Source organism: Bombina bombina, chromosome 1, assembly GCF_027579735.1.
Source record: "Bombina bombina isolate aBomBom1 chromosome 1, aBomBom1.pri, whole genome shotgun sequence".
Lineage (NCBI taxonomy): Eukaryota > Metazoa > Chordata > Amphibia > Anura > Bombinatoridae > Bombina > Bombina bombina.
The window spans coordinates 1,459,443,718-1,459,462,638 of record NC_069499.1 but is presented as its reverse complement, the minus strand read 5'-3'; the positions used below and the strand labels follow the sequence as shown (position 1 = coordinate 1,459,462,638).

General features: G+C 40.4%; 1 protein-coding gene across 2 annotated transcripts in view; it reads left to right on the top strand.

Moving 5' to 3' along the window:
• Window positions 1-11,777, top strand: part of RBFOX3 (RNA binding fox-1 homolog 3) — a 165,007-nt gene extending 153,230 nt beyond the window's left edge. The window contains exons 12-13 of one of the 2 annotated variants that reach the window (XM_053706376.1): window positions 4,929-5,007; window positions 10,236-11,777. In XM_053706376.1, coding sequence (XP_053562351.1) covers window positions 4,929-5,007; window positions 10,236-10,238 — 82 coding nt within the window. In that variant the 3' untranslated portion in view covers window positions 10,239-11,777. Of the gene's footprint in view, window positions 1-4,928; window positions 5,008-6,557; window positions 7,617-10,235 lie in introns of those variants that run through there. The other variant, XM_053706368.1, reaches the window with a different exon arrangement.
• The last annotated feature ends 7,144 nt before the right edge of the window (window positions 11,778-18,921 follow it).

Below are 18,921 nucleotides of genomic sequence, written 5' to 3'. Positions count from 1 at the left end.
ATGCTCTGCCCCTGTATGGCTCACCCCTTTCCCAACATCCAGTGTTACCTTTACAGAGATTAACAGTATATATTCCATCTCCTTATACCATAAACCTTTCTTCAGGATAAACATTGCACCTTATTATACCTTCACCACTGAAAGTGCGGAGCCCCCCAAAGCACGAGACCCTCGATGGGGGCCCCTCTCGCCCTGCCCAAAGGGCAGGCCTGACTAGAAGTGATCTAATTTAACCCTTAACCAGGATAGACCAGCAAAAATATTTTTTTAAACTTACCCATTAGCCACTAGGATCATTAAAAGCCTGCTACTAAACCATGCTATTGTTTTTCTTTCCTGCTTGCAGCTGTCTTCAAATTCATTCCCTTGTTTTACCTTACAAGTATTACGGCTAGATTTAGAGTTTTGTCGGTAACGACCCGCGTAGCTAACGCTGGCTTTTTTCTGGCCGCACCTTTTAAATACCTCTGGTATTGAGAGTTCACAGAATGGCTGCGTTAGGCTCCAAAAAGGGAGCGTACAGGCATATTTACCGCCACTGCAACTCTCGATACCAGAGTTGCTTACGGACGCGGTCAGCTTCAAAAACGTGCTCGTGCACGATTGCCCCATAGAAAACAATGGGGCTGTTTGAGCTGGAAAAAAAACTAACACCTGCAAAAAAGCCGCGTTCAGCTCCTAACGCAGCCCCATTGTTGTCTATGAGGAAACACTTCCTACGTCTGCACCTAACACTCTAACATGTACCCCGAGTCTAAACACCCCTAACCTTACACTTATTAACCCCTATTCTGCCGCCCCCGCTATCGCTGACCCCTGCATATTATTTTTAACCCCTAATCTGCCGCTCCGTAAACCGCCGCTACTTACATTATCCCTATGTACCGCTAATCTGCTGCCCCTAACACCGCCGACCCCTATATTATATTTATTAACCCCTAATCTGCCCCCCACAACGTCGCCTCCACCTGCCTACACTTATTAACCCCTAATCTGCCGAGCGGACCGCACCGCTATTATAATAAAGTTATTAACCCCTAATCCGCCTCACTAACCCTATAATAAATAGTATTAACCCCTAATCTGCCCTCCCTAACATCGCCGACACCTAACTTCAAACATTAACCCCTAATCTGCCGACTGGAGCTCACCGCTATTCTAATAAATGTATTAACCCCTAAAGCTAAGTCTAACACTAACACCCCCCTAAATTAAATATAATCTAAATCTAAGGAATTCAATTAACTCTTATTAAATAAATTATTCCTATTTAAAGCTAAATACTTACCTGTAAAATAAATCCTAATATAGCTATAATGTAGCTGGCGGCAGCGGCGTGCGGACGGCAGATTAGGGGTTAATAATAATATGCAGGGGTCAGCGATAGCGGGGGCGGCAGATTAGGGGTTAATAAATATAATATAGGGGTCGGCGGTGTTAGGGGCAGCAGATTAGGGGTACATAAGTATAACGTAGGTGGCGGTCCGCCTGATTAGGGGTTAAAAAATTTATTAGAGTGGCGGCGATGTGGGGGGGCCTCGGTTTAGGGGTACATAGGTAGTTTATGGGTGTTAGTGAACTTTAGAGCACAGTAGTTAAGAGCTTTATGAACCGGCGTTAGCCCAGAAAGCTCTTAACTACTGACTTTTTTCTGCGGCTGGAGTTTTGTCGTTAGAATTCTAACGCTCACTTCAGACACGACTCTAAATACCGGAGTTAGAAAGATCCCATTGAAAAGATAGGATACGCAATTGACGTAAGGGGATCTGCGGTATGGAAAAATCGCGGCTGGAAAGTGAGCGTTAGACCCTTTCCTGACTGACTCCAAATACCGGCGGTAGCCTAAAACCAACGTTAGGAGCCTCTAACACTGGTTTTCACGGCTACCGCCAAACTCAAAATCTAGGCCTTAGTTAGTGAGGCTCTGGATCTTCACACTGGGTGTCGCCATCTTGGAGCGTATATTTGTTTTTTAACTTTTTATTTAGCTTTTTAACTGCAAAAAAACTACAAAAAAGTTAACACTTCTGCTCTCTAATATGTGAGCTAAACTGAAATGAAAAGTACAGCTGTGAAAAAGCAGATCTATGAAAGTGCACTGCTCTTATCACAGGATGCAACAATACGCAAGCTACAAAATGGCGGCACCCAGTATAAGATGCAGAGCTTTACCAATTAGATTCTGTAAGAGGCAAAATGAGAAACTGCTTCAATGAGAGCTGCAGGTACAGGAGGGAAACCAGTAGCAATGATGAGTAGTAACCCTGCTACTGTAGTTGTACCCAGCAGTTTCATGTCGCTTTTAGCCCTGACTACCCAAAAAAAACTCCACTGCTACCCCCTAAGACTATCCCTGTTCACTGTTCACAATTCCTACCCACTGCAGACACTGCATCCTTCCCAAAAGATTCCCTAATCTTACACCTATAACTAAATAATACCTCTCAGGGGACCCCCACTCATGTAATCCCCTCCCACTACAGTCACAACCAAGCTCAAGGTGTTATGCAGTGCGGGTGCTACTCACTAGGAATAAATGACATAGAAACTGTTTAAGCTTCTGGAGGTCATTGCCAAGTACTAAAGGAAGGGGCTGACAGGTTAAAGGGACAGTATATACCAATTTTCATATAATTGTATGTAATAGACACTATTATACAAAATAATATGCACAGATACTGATCTAAAAATCCAGTGTAAAACTTTTTTAAAACATACTTTCTCTCAGTTTAGCACTGTTGATGAGAGTAGGCAGGGACACCAAGTGGAAGGGGCTGGGAAATCTGGAAGAGCAGACACCCCCCCCCCCCCCCCGCATATGAAAATACCCTTTTTAGACAAACAGAAGCAGCAGGAATCTGTAAACATCAGTATACATCTTATACTTTGGGGCTTGGTTAGGAGTCCGAAAATCAGCACAATGTTATTAGAAAAATATGCAAAACTATAGATTGATACAAAAACACTCCAAGAGGGGCTGTATAAATGGATCACCTACAAAACAGTTATGCAAAGAAATCGAGTGTACAATGTCCCTTTAAAGTAGCACTGAATACTTTATGAAAGTAACAGAATAGACACAGGTATCACAGATACATCTTAGTGATAACAACACATAACTTCAAGCCACAGACAGAGCAGAGGCAGTGCAGAGAGATGAATGAAGTCACTCAGGTCTAGCCAGTGACACACTGTACAGAAAACAGCCAGCAGGGCACAGCATGCAGAATGGTAATGGCCAAGAGGTAATGTTATTAGCAGGTAATGGCCAGTAGGACACAGTATGGAGACAATGCCCAGTAGAATGCAGTGTATAGGTTATGGTGAGGGGGTTACAGTATGCAGGTTATGGTGAGTGGGTTACAGTATGCAGGTTATGGTGAGGGGGTTACAGTATGCAGGTTATGGTGAGTGGGTTACAGTATGCAGGTTATGGTGAGTGGGTTACAGTATGCATGTTATGGTGAGGGGGTTACAGTATGCAGGTTATGGTGAGTGGGTTACAGTATGCAGGTTATGGTGAGTGGGTTACAGTATGCAGGTTATGGTGAGTGGGTTACAGTATGCAGGTTATGGTGAGGGGGTTACAGTATGCAGGTTATGGTGAGTGGGTTACAGTATGCAGGTTATGGTGAGTGGGTTACAGTATGCAGGTTATGGTGAGATGGGTTACAGTATGCAGGTTATGGTGAGATGGGTTACAGTATGCAGGTTATGGTGAGGGGGTTACAGTATACAGGCAATGGCCAGCATGACACAGTATGTAGGTAAAGGCTGCAAATATGCACTAAACAGTTAATGGTCATCTGGGCACAGTATGCAGGTTATGGTGAGTGGGTTACAGTATGCAGGTTATGGTGAGGGGGTTACAGTATGCAGGTTATGGTGAGTGGGTTACAGTATGCAGGTTATGGTGAGTGGGTTACAGTATGCAGGTTATGGTGAGATGGGTTACAGTATGCAGGTTATGGTGAGATGGGTTACAGTATGCAGGTTATGGTGAGGGGGTTACAGTATACAGGCAATGGCCAGCATGACACAGTATGTAGGTAAAGGCTGCAAATATGCACTAAACAGTTAATGGTCATCTGGGCACAGTATGCAGGTTATGGTGAGTGGGTTACAGTATGCAGGTTATGGTGAGATGGGTTACAGTATGCAGGTTATGGTGAGGGGTTACAGTATACAGGCAATGGCCAGCATGACACAGTATGTAGGTAAAGGCTGCAAATATGCACTAAACAGTTAATGGTCATCTGGGCACAGTATGCAGGTTATGGTGAGTGGGTTACACTATACAGGTTATGGTGAGTGGGTTACACTATGCAGGTTATGGTGAGGGGGTTACAGTATGCAGGTTATGGTGAGGGGGTTACACTATGCAGGTTATGGTGAGGGGGTTACAGTATGCAGGTTATGGTGAGGGGGTTACAGTATGCAGGTTATGGTGAGATGGGTTACAGTATGCAGGTTATGGTGAGGGGGTTACAGTATGCAGGTTATGGTGAGTGGGTTACAGTATGCAGGTTATGGTGAGATGGGTTACAGTATGCAGGTTATGGTGAGGGGGTTACAGTATACAGGCAATGACCAGCATGACATAGTATGTAGGTAAAGGCTGCAAGTATGCAGTACACAGGTAATGGCCATCAAGACACATTATGCATGTTATTGATAGTGGGTTACAGTATATAGGCAATGACCATCGGGATACAGTATGCAGGTTATTGTCAGTAGGTTACACTATGCAGGCAATGACCAGCATGACACAGTATGCAGGCAGTGAGCACAGGGATACAGTATACAGGTAATAATTGTAACATATTAACAACTAAGTGAGTTTCAGAGCACTTTATCGCTGCATCTTCTCAGTATACACAGTCCATATATTCTCAGACAGCAGCTAATACATGGATCTCTTCTTGTAGTTACGGCAGAGTGTACGCAGCAGCAGATCCCTATCATCACACCATTGGGCCTGCAGCCACATACAGCATAGGAACAATGGTAAGTAAGAGCATTTAAATGCATCTCCTGTCTATATAACACCTACAGAACCCTCATACATGTACAGGACAAAAAATCCAAACAGAAGCAAATGGGGCAGACAGGACTAATATCCTTATATTAATGCAATTATAACTGTACCTAAATGTAAATGTTTTCCATTTATTTACTAATAAACCAATTTTACAATTAGATTATTTCTGGAACTAATTAGAACCACATTTTTTCATTTAAATAATACCTAGTGTTTGATATAGTAGACAGCTAAAAGTGACAAAAAATGAGACACAAATCCAGCAGTGATGTGTTTTGTATAACATTCCTTCTTGGCTTTGTTACAAATGATGAATCTCAAATCAGCTGCTACTGTGAATCTTTTATAGTACAACGGATCTGTCCTGTCTGGCCCTTGCTTGATGTGATAAAGATAAACTGGTTTTCTGAAGGTTCCTCCTTTTTTGTGTTTAACCCCTTTACTGCCAATCCCTTACAGAGCAATTGGCAGCAGAGGTCCTAATGCCTCTGATCCATCCTTCAGAAGATAGAATTGGTCTTCGTGGCTTTCTTAATTCCACCTCTTCACTGGTTGAGCCGCTTGGATTATTCCAACACTCCTGCAGTGAAGAGGTCAAGCCCTCAGGTAGATCCTGCAGACAGAGCTTCTCGATCCCCAGGAAAATTCAAGAACATGACAGGAATCCAACACACAGTCATCCTTAATGTTTGTTTTTAGCTAGCCTGATAACAGCATCAAAGATGAAAATATTTATATTTACATGGCAACCCACACCCGAGGCGTGTGAGGCTCTGTCAGAGTCAAATCTTCGATTTTATCACCAGAAAATAAATAAAATCTAATCGCAAGCAACATTCACCTGCAAGTGGAAGAAATGCATATATGTTGTGGATGTGCCTATCATTTCCCAGGGAATTTCCAAAAAATTTCACTCCATTGAGCTTTCCCAGCGCAGCCGCTAGCTAAAAGCCATCATTAACCGTATGTTAAGTGCCCACTTTCCTGTGATGCTGTGGGTTTCTTACATCTCCACATCCATCTCTCACCTCTCCACTCATATCCATCTTTCCTTTCTCTGTTTTGCTCTTTACAAGTTTTGAAGAATCTGCTTTGGGATTTTATTTAGTTTTTATTTTTTTTTATTTAATTTTGCTTTTTCCCACCATTTCTCTTCTCTTGCAAAGCATACGGGTGTTTAACAGCCTGGGCAGGGTAGTAGAGAATATAGTAGATAACCCAGAAGCATATAAACTGGGTTAAAAATTTAAAAAATGTAAGGGGGTGTGGGTGAAACAGGAGTGGAAGAGAGATGGATTTTCAGGCCAGGAGAAATGGGTGGAATTCAGGTTGGAGATGAAGATCAATGGAACTATGGTGTGCTAAATTTGTTACCACATTTATGCATCTGTCAATTCTCAGCCTCAGCCCTTGGGGCCAATTAAACCTCATATCCCTGAGCAAGAGAAGAGCGGACGGTGAGAAATGTCTCTTTTTCCCATTACTGATTGGCTGTTTTTCATCTTTGATGTTGCAGGCTAGCCTGTACAGAGGGACTTACAGTCGATTCACCCCCTACTAGCAAGTGATCATTCTCCCCATATATTTCATCTAAAAAAATGTTCTTAAATAAAATAAACAAAAAAAAATATCCAGGGGCGATGAGTCCACAGGACATGAGGAACACCCAATGCTGCCCCCTGACCCCTCCTTGGATGGACATACCTTTACCTCAGCCCTGCTGACCCTTCACATGTGTGTGTACCTGTGCAGGATGTTCCTGGCACTATTTTGTAACCTACCCTTTAATGATGTTTTAAAATGTTACACTTACCCTTTATCTGTCTTTGAGCATGGCCAACATACAAGTCCTAAACTAAAACCCCATGTCTTGTCATGGAACATACCAGGTGTCATATGATTCTAATGGCTCAAAATGTCTAATATTCCCAAGAGAATATAATCTTTCTAAGTATTATAAATATCATAGGTGATTTCACAGCTGATTGGTGTAAACTTTTACTACAGAGCATGGAATATTTTAAAACTCCCATACCGATGATTTTCTGAAAGAAAGAAATGGTGCCACTAGCAGCTTTCTTATTTAAGTAGATGCAAAATAGCCTGGCATATGTGTTGTCCAAGCTCAAAGACAGCTTTTTTGCATACATGACTGGTCCTACTCCCCAATCCTCTCCAAACCTTTGAGAAACTCTGGGATTGAAATATTTGTCAACAGATGAAAACCAAATTCAAGTATTATTGGATTTGGAGATGAGTTGTCCAATGTTTATACTCAATAGCTGGAGACAGACAAGAGTTTGGCAATTTCCCTATGAGAGCTTGATCTACTAATGACTCTCCTGTGCTTATAAAGGGTTAGCCTTAAAATCTGGTTGTTCTCCAGCCCTCAAGGATGAACATTGGTCAGCCCTTGTTTATAGAGGAACAGGCCAATGTTAACAAAGAAACTAATTTACCATGGACTATGCACACCTAAAAGCTTCTTTATGAGTTACCTGTCTGTTACAGAGTCTCAGCCTATTAATGAATGTGTTATGTGATTTACGGATAAAATAAAGGCCAGGCTCATGAAGACACTGCAACAGTCTATATCATTAGATCTCCCAAGACTGGCATAACCTATTAAAGCTTTGTGGCCATTTCACCAGCAGCTGGTACAGAATCCAGCACCTGTGCCGGGAAACTAGGAATGCCACCACAAGGGAGGAACTGAAATAATGTGTTTTCTAGGCTTAAGCTATGTAATTTACTCAATAATAGCCGGTATTAGGTTTGTTCTTATTTTCATTCCCTAACACAATTATATCATTATATCCCTCCCTACACCTTCTGTACATATGTATATAATATAATGAATATTTCTCATTCTGTAAATAGAGGCATTGTTAAGTTCTGTAAACTGTTTGATAATTGTCGTATAGCAAAGTAATGTGAGTGTGTGTATTATATGTATACATGCACTCACACTTATACTGTGTATATGTGAATATATTTATTTGTGTGAGAGATCCTATATATGAGTTTATTGCCTGTACCCTTATTCTTTCTCAACAATAACTTGTCCAATATTTTTCAACTTCATTTCAAATGTATATTTGATACGTTTAAGCCATTTAGGTATTTTTTTTATTATACATTTTATTATGATGAGAGACCATCCTGGGGAACGTTGATCACCGCTGGGCTTCAAAGATGGAGGGAGAGATGTAATCTCTACCTTCTGGCTTAATTTAGAGAAGTGGGCTCCAAATGAGAAGTCTTACACACCTCTAAGCCTCTCTGGCTTACTAAAGTTATCTAAGAATTCTTGTCAGTTCTGTGAGGTTCCTCAAGTTTTAGAATTGTAGAAAGACAAAGTTTAGTTTGAGAGCTGTTTATCTTACCAAATGGGATTCTGACTGTGAAGGAGGGACACATACAATAGAATATAATGCTAAAGAAAAAGTTTGTGTATATGTTTGACAATGTTTTGATAATTGGACCCTTGATATTCCGGGATTCCCTCTTTTGAATGTGTGGATGCATGCTCCTCTGACTTGCAGAAGTTCCCACTGTAATGATGCACAATTGCACCACTAAATGCCTGGATGGTTTTCGATATGGAGAAGAGGCTGTTTCAAAAATCCTCTGTCTCCTTTAGTAAAGCACACAGAGGGGCATAGTACCCTCTTTTTGGTAGGAGATTGCCATTTATGGGGGAGGTAATGAGCAACAGTTCCCTCATTAGAGAATCTTTTCCTTTCTTAGTTAATCCGGCCACTGCCATATACAAAATCCTTATGGACAGTTACCTAAAAGCATACAGTCTACAACTGAAATTGAATTCAATTATTTCCTTACTCTATAAAATTATTATCTTGGTTATTTATGAGAACCACTTGCTTTTTAATTTGTCTTTAGTATTTTCTTTTTTACAGAACATGGAGTAGCGAATGTGGGTGCTATACCTCTTCAATTTTTTTTAAGTATGTTAGCACCCTCTAGTGGAATGTGTGTAGTTCTACACCCTATTTTTTTCTGATTGTTTTTAACTAAAGTGTGCTATGATGCTCTTTTACAAAAACTTGCAGGTTTGGGTGCTATAATCACACAAAAAATATACATAGTATTTATTTTGTGGGACAGAAAAATATTGGGCATATCATAGTGAGAAAGAAAATGTGGTATATTAAATGGTCCCAACATTGGAACGCATAAATCTGTTTAAAAAAATGCTTCATCTTTTTGTGTTGTTTCATAATTAGAATTTAGAGGACCCTTGTTAAATGTTAAAGGGACATGGAAGTGATTCATTAAGTTAGAGTTTGATACAAGTCAGGGAACCATGGCCCATCCAGAAATAAAATCAATACTCTGGATGGCTATTATAGTTCTTAAAAATATATTAACCTCTGCATTAAAGGGATATGATACCCATATTGGAGGTAACATATCTTTCTTTTTTACCTAGCAATGTTCAGGTGATAACAGCTATGAAGCATCACTTTCAAGTGCTTTAACATTTGAGTATAATGTCCTATGATGCTGAATTTATCAGTTCCAGGTCAGACTATAGATTATTATTTTTTTTAATGTTTTTTTAGTCTAACTGTAGGCAAAAACATACCCTAGTAATGTGATTCGTTGCCAGCAATGAACTCCCTGAGACTACAATGTCTTGAATGATGCAGCCTCTGACAGACTATAGAGTGCCTGCCAACCAGAGAGGCCAGTTAAACACTGATTTAGAACCTGGTTAACTTTGATTTAAATCATATTCATGCAGATCTTTGGAAGATTTATGCATGTTACCCTCAACTGGAAGGAGATTTTAATCAATCTCAGTCACCAATAAGAACCTTGCAGAAGAACTGTACACACATTTGTAGGAGCCACTTCCATATCCTATTAAATATTAACAATGGTCTACAGATCTTAAACCAATACACAGAGGTTAATCTTTCAACATTTCATATATATATATATATATATATATAATGTAGAAAGATTAACCTCGTGTATTGGAAAAAAATAATTTTATATATATTCATATTAATTGCCGCTATTCAGAGGTTTCCTATATCTGCAGTATATATGTATGTGTGAATATATTTGGAAGAGCATTTATATAAAATTTTGTCCTCATACATAGGTACGTTATAGACTGCTGGTTCTCTGTTTTTCCTTTTCGTATATTCTGTTTTTCTTGTAGTGAGAACATCTGCAGAACCAACCCCATAACACACAGAGCAAAAACATTTAACAGACTTCAGTAAAGAAAATGTAATCTGCAAACGAGTAAAAGAGGCATCAACTAATCCGTCCATATGCCCTTCACCTTCCCACTCTCAGCCCTTCTCACCCAGGCGTAGCACTACATCCAGCCCCTATTATCCCCCTGTAGAGGGAGCGGGGACAGAGACTGCACAGAACAAGCTGGATAAAGGGCCAGCAGCGTCCACTTCACAGCTTCCTCCCTCATCCAACTACCCAAATCTGCAAACTGAGCTTCCACCTCCCAGCTGAATGGGGGGATGCGGACAGCAGAGACGGGAAAGATTATGCCCGCCACAGGTCGCCGCTCTGCTTCCGACACTTGTCACTATGCACCCAACCTTTTACAAGTCTCTCCCGAGCACCTGACTCTAGAAACAAGGCGGATAGGACCCCATAGACACTGGCATTGCTAGGACAGCCAAAAGGGGGTGTCCAGTCACCAGTACCGTCGGGGGAAGCTCTGCACAGGAAGAACCATTGTAACGGTCAGAAAGAGGAGTCACCGCTGGAAGCATTTGCCTGCTTAAAGCAGCTTTATTTTTTGTTTTTTCCAAAGGGCTTCCTCTTTTATATATTTATACGTACACCAAGAAAACAGCACTTTAAAGGAAAACCGAAATGAATATTCCCTCTCCCTCACTCCCTAGAGACACACTATATTCCTTGTGGTCTAGGAAAAAAATTAACCCACTGATTTTGGGAAATAATCACTGATATACCAAATGTGACCCGCCAGAGAGATACATAACTAACGTAAAGCATTGCTACACTATCAAGAACTACCTGGAGGATTATCCATTAAAACTGATGGAAGGAGATTACCAAATTCCAGGTAACATTCTTAAATTGTCATACCAGCTATCCCCATCTTAGGGTCCAGATAAGATCAGTGAGGAGCCCTACAGCACTTCTGGACTCTCATGAAAGCTGGGATTGAAATGACATCAGTGTTTAAATTATATGTCCTTAATCCTACTGCAGGATGTATATACATATAACCATGTAAACCTACTGCTCTTAGAGCTTACACACCACCCCTGGCGCATTAAAGGATTTAGAAAGGCAACAAGGATTCTGAGGGACTGGTACAAAGATGACTCTACCCCTGCAATGGGAGCCAATAAGAGTCCTGTATATATATTATATTATAGATTATCTATACGCCAGGTATTACCCTCTCAATACCGCTTGCCACATACACCATTACGTGTTCACTTTATACTCAGTGTGCTATGAAAAAAAAAATACTGTAAAATCACAAGAAAACTAAAATGAAAAACAGCAGAACAAACTTTTCTATATCAGGTGTATATAAATATATATTTGATCTCCCTGCAGCTGTACATGCAATTATTTTGCTCAAATGTCCTGCTCTCCCACTCTGTATGCTTCAAAAGTGTTATTAAGATTACCAGTATAATTATTATTATTATTATTATTAATATCAAGATTAATAAAGATTTCTTTCTTCAACAAAGTTGTGTGTTATATTGGAGTGAACAATTATTGTAAAAGAGAATAATGGCTTTGCTGCCATTCTGCAGGGAATCTTTTACTGACGTGAGTAATATGGTTAGCCAAGGGCAGTTAGTTTGACCCTATGGCCTATTTTCAAGTAATATGAAAATGATCTAGTGGATGACCAATAGAATAGTAACTGAAGAAGAGGAGACTGTATCCTAAAGAATATCCACCATATCTTTGTTAGTGCAACTCAAAGAGTTAGACATTGGAGGGATTAGTGCAATGTTATTCCTGGGGGGTGGGTACTGCAGAGCTGTGAATAGACACTATGAGAGAGCATGACACACTCTTTGAGGTCTGTTCTCCTGAACATACTGTGGATCGGTGACATTTCAGCATAAAATGACAAATCAGATTACGCAAATCTCTTCCTGTGCCGTCACCAAGGCTGAAGCATTTAAAGCAATATCAAACGGAAAGGACCATTAAATACAGAGTAATTGCATAATCAACAAGTGCATAATAGAAATACAATGCAATAACATTTACTCTGAATTTTACATAAGCAGTAGATTTTTTCCTAACAAATTTCAACATTTCCTTCAATTTGCTGCCCCCCTTTGATAAGTGACAGCCATCAGCCAATCACAGGTGTATATACATATATACTATGAACTCGTGCACATGCTCAGTAGGAACTCAGAAAGTGTGCAGATAAAGACTGAGCACATTTTGATAATGGAAGTAAATTGTAAAGTTGCTTAAAATTGCCTGCTGTATCTGAATCATGTAAGCTCAATGTTGACTGTAGTGTCCCTCTACAAAACTGACTTATAGGGACATGAAAACCAAATGTTTCTTTCATGATTCAGATAGAAAACACATTTTTAAAAAAGTTTCCAGTTTACTTCTATTATTAAATTTGCTTTGTCTCATGTTATTCTTTGTTGAAGAGATGCCTAGGTAGGTAGCGTGCACATGCCTGAAGCACTACATGACAGGAAATAGTGCTACCATCTGCTGCCATATGGTGCTGCAGACACTTGCACACACCTGCTTTTCAACCATGGATAACAAGAAAACAAAGAACATGTGACAATAGAAGTTAATTGGAAAGTTATTTAAAATTGTATGTTCTATCTACATCATGAAATGATGATGAACTTATGCCAGTCTGAGCTCTCACGGTGAGAAACAGTTTACGATAAGACTCCAAATTAAACCCAAATTTTTTCTTCCATGACTCGGAGCATACACTTTTAAGCAACTTTCTAATTTATTCCTATTATTAATTGTACTTCATTCTCTTGGTATCTTTATTTGAAATAGCAGGAATGTAAGCTTAGGAGCCGCCCCACTTTTGGTTCAGCATTCTGGGTAGCACTTGCTGATTGATGGCTACATTTAGCCACTAATCAGCATGCACTATCCATGTGCTAAACCCAAAGTGGGTCGGCTTCTAAGCTTACATTTCTGCTATTTCAAATAAAGATACCAAGAGAACGCAGTACAATTAATAATAGGAGCAAATTAGAAAGTTGCTTAAAATTGCATGCTCTATCTGAGTCATGAAAGAAAAAATGTGGGTGTCCTATCCCTTTAATGTATCAATAAACCATTTATTTAAAACCTGCAAATCACTAAATTGCAGTTTCATCAGGCAGATATGTCATTTGCCTGATGAAACAGCCATGACAGAGAAACATGCACCTAGATTACGAGTTTTGCGTTAGAGGCTATGCGGTGCTAACGAGCAGTTTTGCCTCACCACTCACTTCCCTACAGCGCTGGTATTACGAGTTTTCAGAAACCCGTTGTTAAAAGACAAGAAGTGAACGTTGAGCAAAATTTCGCTCATTACCGCATTCCAATACCAGCGTTGCTTAAGTCAGCGGTGAGCTGGTGTAACGTGCTCGTGCACGATTTCCCCATAGGAATCAACGGGGAGAGCCGGCTGAAAAAAAGCAGCGTAAAACTCCTTAACGCAACCCCATTGATTCCTATGGGGAAATAAAATTTATGTCCACACCGTAACATGAACCCCCGAGTCTAAACTCCCCTAATCTGCCGCCCCGACATCGCCGACACCTGCATTATACTTATTAACCCCTAATCTGCCGCTCCAGACACCGCCGCCACCTACATTATACTTATGAACCCCTAATCTGCTGCCCCCAACATCGACGCCACCTACATTATATTTATTAACCCCTAATCTGCCGACCCAATGTTGCCGCCACCTACCTAGACTTATTAACCTCTAATCTGCCGCCCCCAACGTCACCACCACTATAAAAAACATATTAACCCCTAAACCGCCGCACTCCCGCCTCGCAAACATTAGTTAAATATTATTAACCCCTAATCTGCTGTCCCTAACATCGCCACCACCTACCTACATTTATTAACCCCTAATCTGCCGCCCCCAATATTAAAGTTATTAACCCCTAAACCTAAGTCTAACCTTAAACCTAACACCCACTAACTTAAATATAATTTAAATAAATCTAAATAAATATTCCTATCATTAACTAAATAATTCCTATTTAAAACTAAATACTTACCTATAAAATAAACCCTATGCTAGCTACAATATAACTAATAGTTACATTGTAGCTAGCTTAGGGTTTATTTGTATTTTACAGGCAAGTTTGTATTTATTTTAACTAGGTAAAATAGTTACTAAATAGTTATTAACTATTTAATAACTACCTAGCAAAAATAAATACAAATTTACCTGTAAAATAAAACCTAACCTAAGTTACACTAACACCTAACACTACACTATAATTAAATACATTAAATTAAATTATCTAAAGTACAAATAAAAACAAACACTAAATTACAGAAAATAATAAACAAATTACAGAAATTTAAACTAATTACACCTAATCTAATAGCCCTATTAAAATAATAAAGTCCCCCAAAATAAAAAAACCATAGCCTAAACTAAACTACCAATAGCCCTTAAAAGGGCCTTTTGCGGGGCATTGCCCCAAAGTAATCAGCTCTTTTACCTGTACAAAAAAATACAAACAAACTCCCCAACAGTAAAACCCACCACCCACACAACCAACCCCCCCAAATAAAATACTATCTAAAAAAACTAAGCTCCCCATTGCCCTGAAAAGGGCATTTGGATGGGCATTGCCCTTAAAATGGCAGTTAGCTCTTTTGCCGCCCAAAGCCTAATCTAAAAAATAAAACCCACCCAATACACCCTTAAAAAAAATCTAACACTAAGCCCCTGAAGATCGACTTACTGGGAGACGTCTTCATCCAAGCTGGGCGAAGTGGTCCTCCAGACGGGCAGAAATCTTCATCAAAGCCGGGCAGAAGTGGTCCTCCAGACGGGCAGAAGTCTTCATCCAGACGGCATCTTCTATCTTCATTCATCCGGCGCGGAGCGGGTCCATCTTCAAGACATCCGACGCAGAGCATCCTCTTCTGCCGACGACTAAAACAGAATGAAGGTACCTTTAAGTGACGTCATCCAAGATGGCGTCCCTTAGATTCCAATTAGCTGATAGAATTCTATCAGCCAATCGGAATTAAGGTAGGGGTTTAGGGGTTAATATGTTTATTATAGTGGCGGCGACGTTGGGGGCGGCAGATTAGGGGTTAATAAGTGTAGGTAGGTGGCAGCGACATTGGGGGTGGCAGATTAGGGGTTAATAAATATAATGTAGGTGGCGGCGGTGTCCGGAGCGGCAGATTAGGGGTTAAAATTTTATTTTAGTATTTGCGATGCGGGAGGGCCTCGGTTTAGGGGTTAATGGGTAGTTTATGGGTGTTAGTATACTTTTTAGCACTTTAGTTATGAGTTTTATGTCACGGCGTGGTACCATAAAACTCTTAACTACTGACTTTTAAATGCGTTAGGACTCTTGGAGGTAGAGGGTGTACCGCTCACTTTTTGGCCTCCCAGGACAGACTCGTAATACCGGCGCTATTGAAGTCCCCTAATCCTTCAAGACTCGTAATACCAGTGGGCATAAAACAGCAGCGTTAGGACCTCTTAACGCTGCTTTTTCAGCCTAACGCACAACTCGTAATCTAGCCGTTGGTGTTTCTACAAAATTTCTTATGATGGTTTTTAGCATTTATTTTTATGTTTTATTGATACAGTAAATTGGAGCCTATTTGATACTCAGATCTGAGTAAGCTGAGGAACTCAGAGACCCCAGTCTGTGAATAGACACCATTAGTTTGGGGGTATTCCATTTCCACTCACTTGACACACTATGTGACGTCCCACTTATGTTTTACAGGGAATTCATTATACAAACAATCGTCGAGATTACGAGTTTTGCGTTAGCCTTAAAAAGCAGCGTTGAGAGGTCCCAACGCTGCTTTTTACCTAATGCTGGTATTACGAGTCTGGCAGGTACAGGCTCACCGCTCACTTTTCTTCCGCGACTCGAGGCTACCGCAAATCCCCTTACGTCAATTGCATATCCTATCTTTTTAATGGGATTTGCCCAACGCTGGTATTACGAGTCTTGGAGAAAGTGAGCGGTAGAGCCTCTACCTCCAAGACTCCTACCGCATTTAAAAGTCAGTAGTTAAGAGTTTTATGGGCTAACGCCGGAACATAAAACTCTTAACTAAAGTGCTACAATGTACACTAACACCCATAAACTACCTATTAACCCCTAAACCAAGCCCCCCCCCCACATCGCAAACACTATATTAAAATTATTTAACCCCTAATCTGCCGACTGGACACCGCCGCCACCTACATTATAGCTATGAACCCCTAATCTGCTGTCCCTAACATCGCCGACACCTATATTAAATTTATTAACCCCTAATCTGCCCCCCCAACGTCGCTGCCACCTACCTACACTTATTAACCCCTAATTTGCCGACCAGACATCGCCGCCACTATAATAAATGTATTAACCCCTAAACCGCCGCACTCCCGCCTCGCATACACTATAATAAATTTTATTAACCCCTAATCTGCCCCCCCAACGTCGCTGCCACCTACCTACACTTATTAACCCCTAATTTGCCGACCAGACATCGCCGCCACTATAATAAATGTATTAACCCCTAAACCGCCGCACTCCCGCCTCGCAAACACTATATTAAATTTATTAACCCCTAATCTGCCCCCCCCAACGTCGCTGCCACCTACCTACACTTATTAACCCCTAATTTGCCGACCAGACATCGCCGCCACTATAATAAATGTATTAACCCCTAAACCGCCGCACTCCCGCCTCGCAAACACTATAATAAATTTTATTAACCCCTAATCTGCCCTCCCTAACATCGCCACAACCTACCTACAATTATTAACCCATAATCTCCCGCCCCCAACGTCGCCGCTACTATAATAAAGTTATTAACCCCTAAACCTAAGTCTAACCTTAACACCCCCCTAAGTTAAATATCATTTAAATAAAACGAAATAAATTTACTATAATTAAATAAATTATTCCTATTTAAAACTAAATACTTACCTATAAAATAAACCATAAGATAGATATAATATAACTAATAGTTACATTGTAGCTATTTTAGGATTTATATTTATTTTACAGGCAACTTTGTATTTATTTTAACTAGGTACAATAGCTATTAAGTAGTTAATAACTATTTAATAGCTACCTAGTTAAAATAATTACAAAATTACCTGTAAAATAAATCCTAACCTAAATTACAAATACACCTAACACTACACTATCAATAAATTAATTAAATAAATTAAATACAATTTTCTAAAATAAAATACAATTAAATAAACTAAACTATATTACAAAAAACCCCACTAAATTACAAAAAATAAAAAAATATTACAAGAAGTTTAATTTAATTACACCTAATCTAAGCCCCTAATAAAATAAAAAAGCCCCCCAAAATAATAAAATTCCCTACCCTATACTAAATTACAAAAGTAATCAGCTCTTTTACCAGCCCTAAAAAGGGCTTTTTGCGGGGCATTGCCCCAAAGTAATCAGCTCTTTTACCTGTAAAATAAAATACAAGACCCCCCCAACATTACAACCCACCACCCACCCCACACACCCCTACTCTAAAACCCACCCAATCCCCCCTTAAAAAAACCTAACACTACCCCATTGAAGATCACCCTACCTTGAGCTGTGTTCACCCAGGCGGGCACCGATGGGCCAGAAGAGGACATCCGGAGCGGCAGAAGTCTTTATCCGATCGGGGCAGAAGAGGTCCTTCATCCAGCAGAAGTCTTCATCCAAGCGGTATCTTCTATCTTCATCCATCTGGCACGGAGCGGGTCCATCTTCAAGACATCCGACGCGGAGCATCCTCTTCTTCCAGTCGACTAACGACGAATGAAGGTTCCTTTAAATGATGTCATCCAAGATGGCATCCCTCGAATTCCGATTGGCTGATAGGATTCTATCAGCCAATCGGAATTAAGGTAGGAAAACTCCGATTGGCTCATGTAATCGGATTGAAGTTCAATCCGATTGGCTGATTGGATCAGCCAATAAAATGCGAGGTCCATTCTATTGGCTGATTACATCAGCCAATCGGATTTTTCCTACCTTAATTCCGATTGGCTGATAGAATCCTATCAGCAAAATTGAATTCGAGGGACGCCATCTTGGATGACGTCATTTAACGGACCTTCATTCGTCGTTAGTCGTTGGGAAGAAGAGGATGCTCCGCATCGGATGTCTTGAAGATGGACCCGCTCTGTGCCGGATGGATGAAGATAGAAGATGCCGCTTGGATGAAGACTTCTGCTGGATGGAGGACCTCTTCTGCCCCGATCGGATAAAGACTTCTGCCGCTCCGGATGTCCTTTTCTGGCCCATCGGTGCCCGGCTGAGTGAACACGGCTCAAGGTAGGGTGATCTTCAATTTGGTAGTGTTAGGTTTTTTTAAGGGGGGATCGGGTGGGTTTTAGAGTAGGGGTGTGTGGGTGGTGGGTTGTAAAGTTGGGGGGGTCTTGTATTTTATTTTACAGGTAAAAGAGCTGATTACTTTGGGGCAATGCTGGTAAAAGAGCTGAATCCTTTTGTAATTTAGTATAGGGTAGGGAATTTTATTATTTTGGGGGCTTTTTTTTATTAGGGGGCTTATATTAAGTGTAATTAGATTAAACTTCTTGTAATATTTTTTTATTTTTTGTAATTTAGTGTTTGTTTTTTTGTAATATAGTT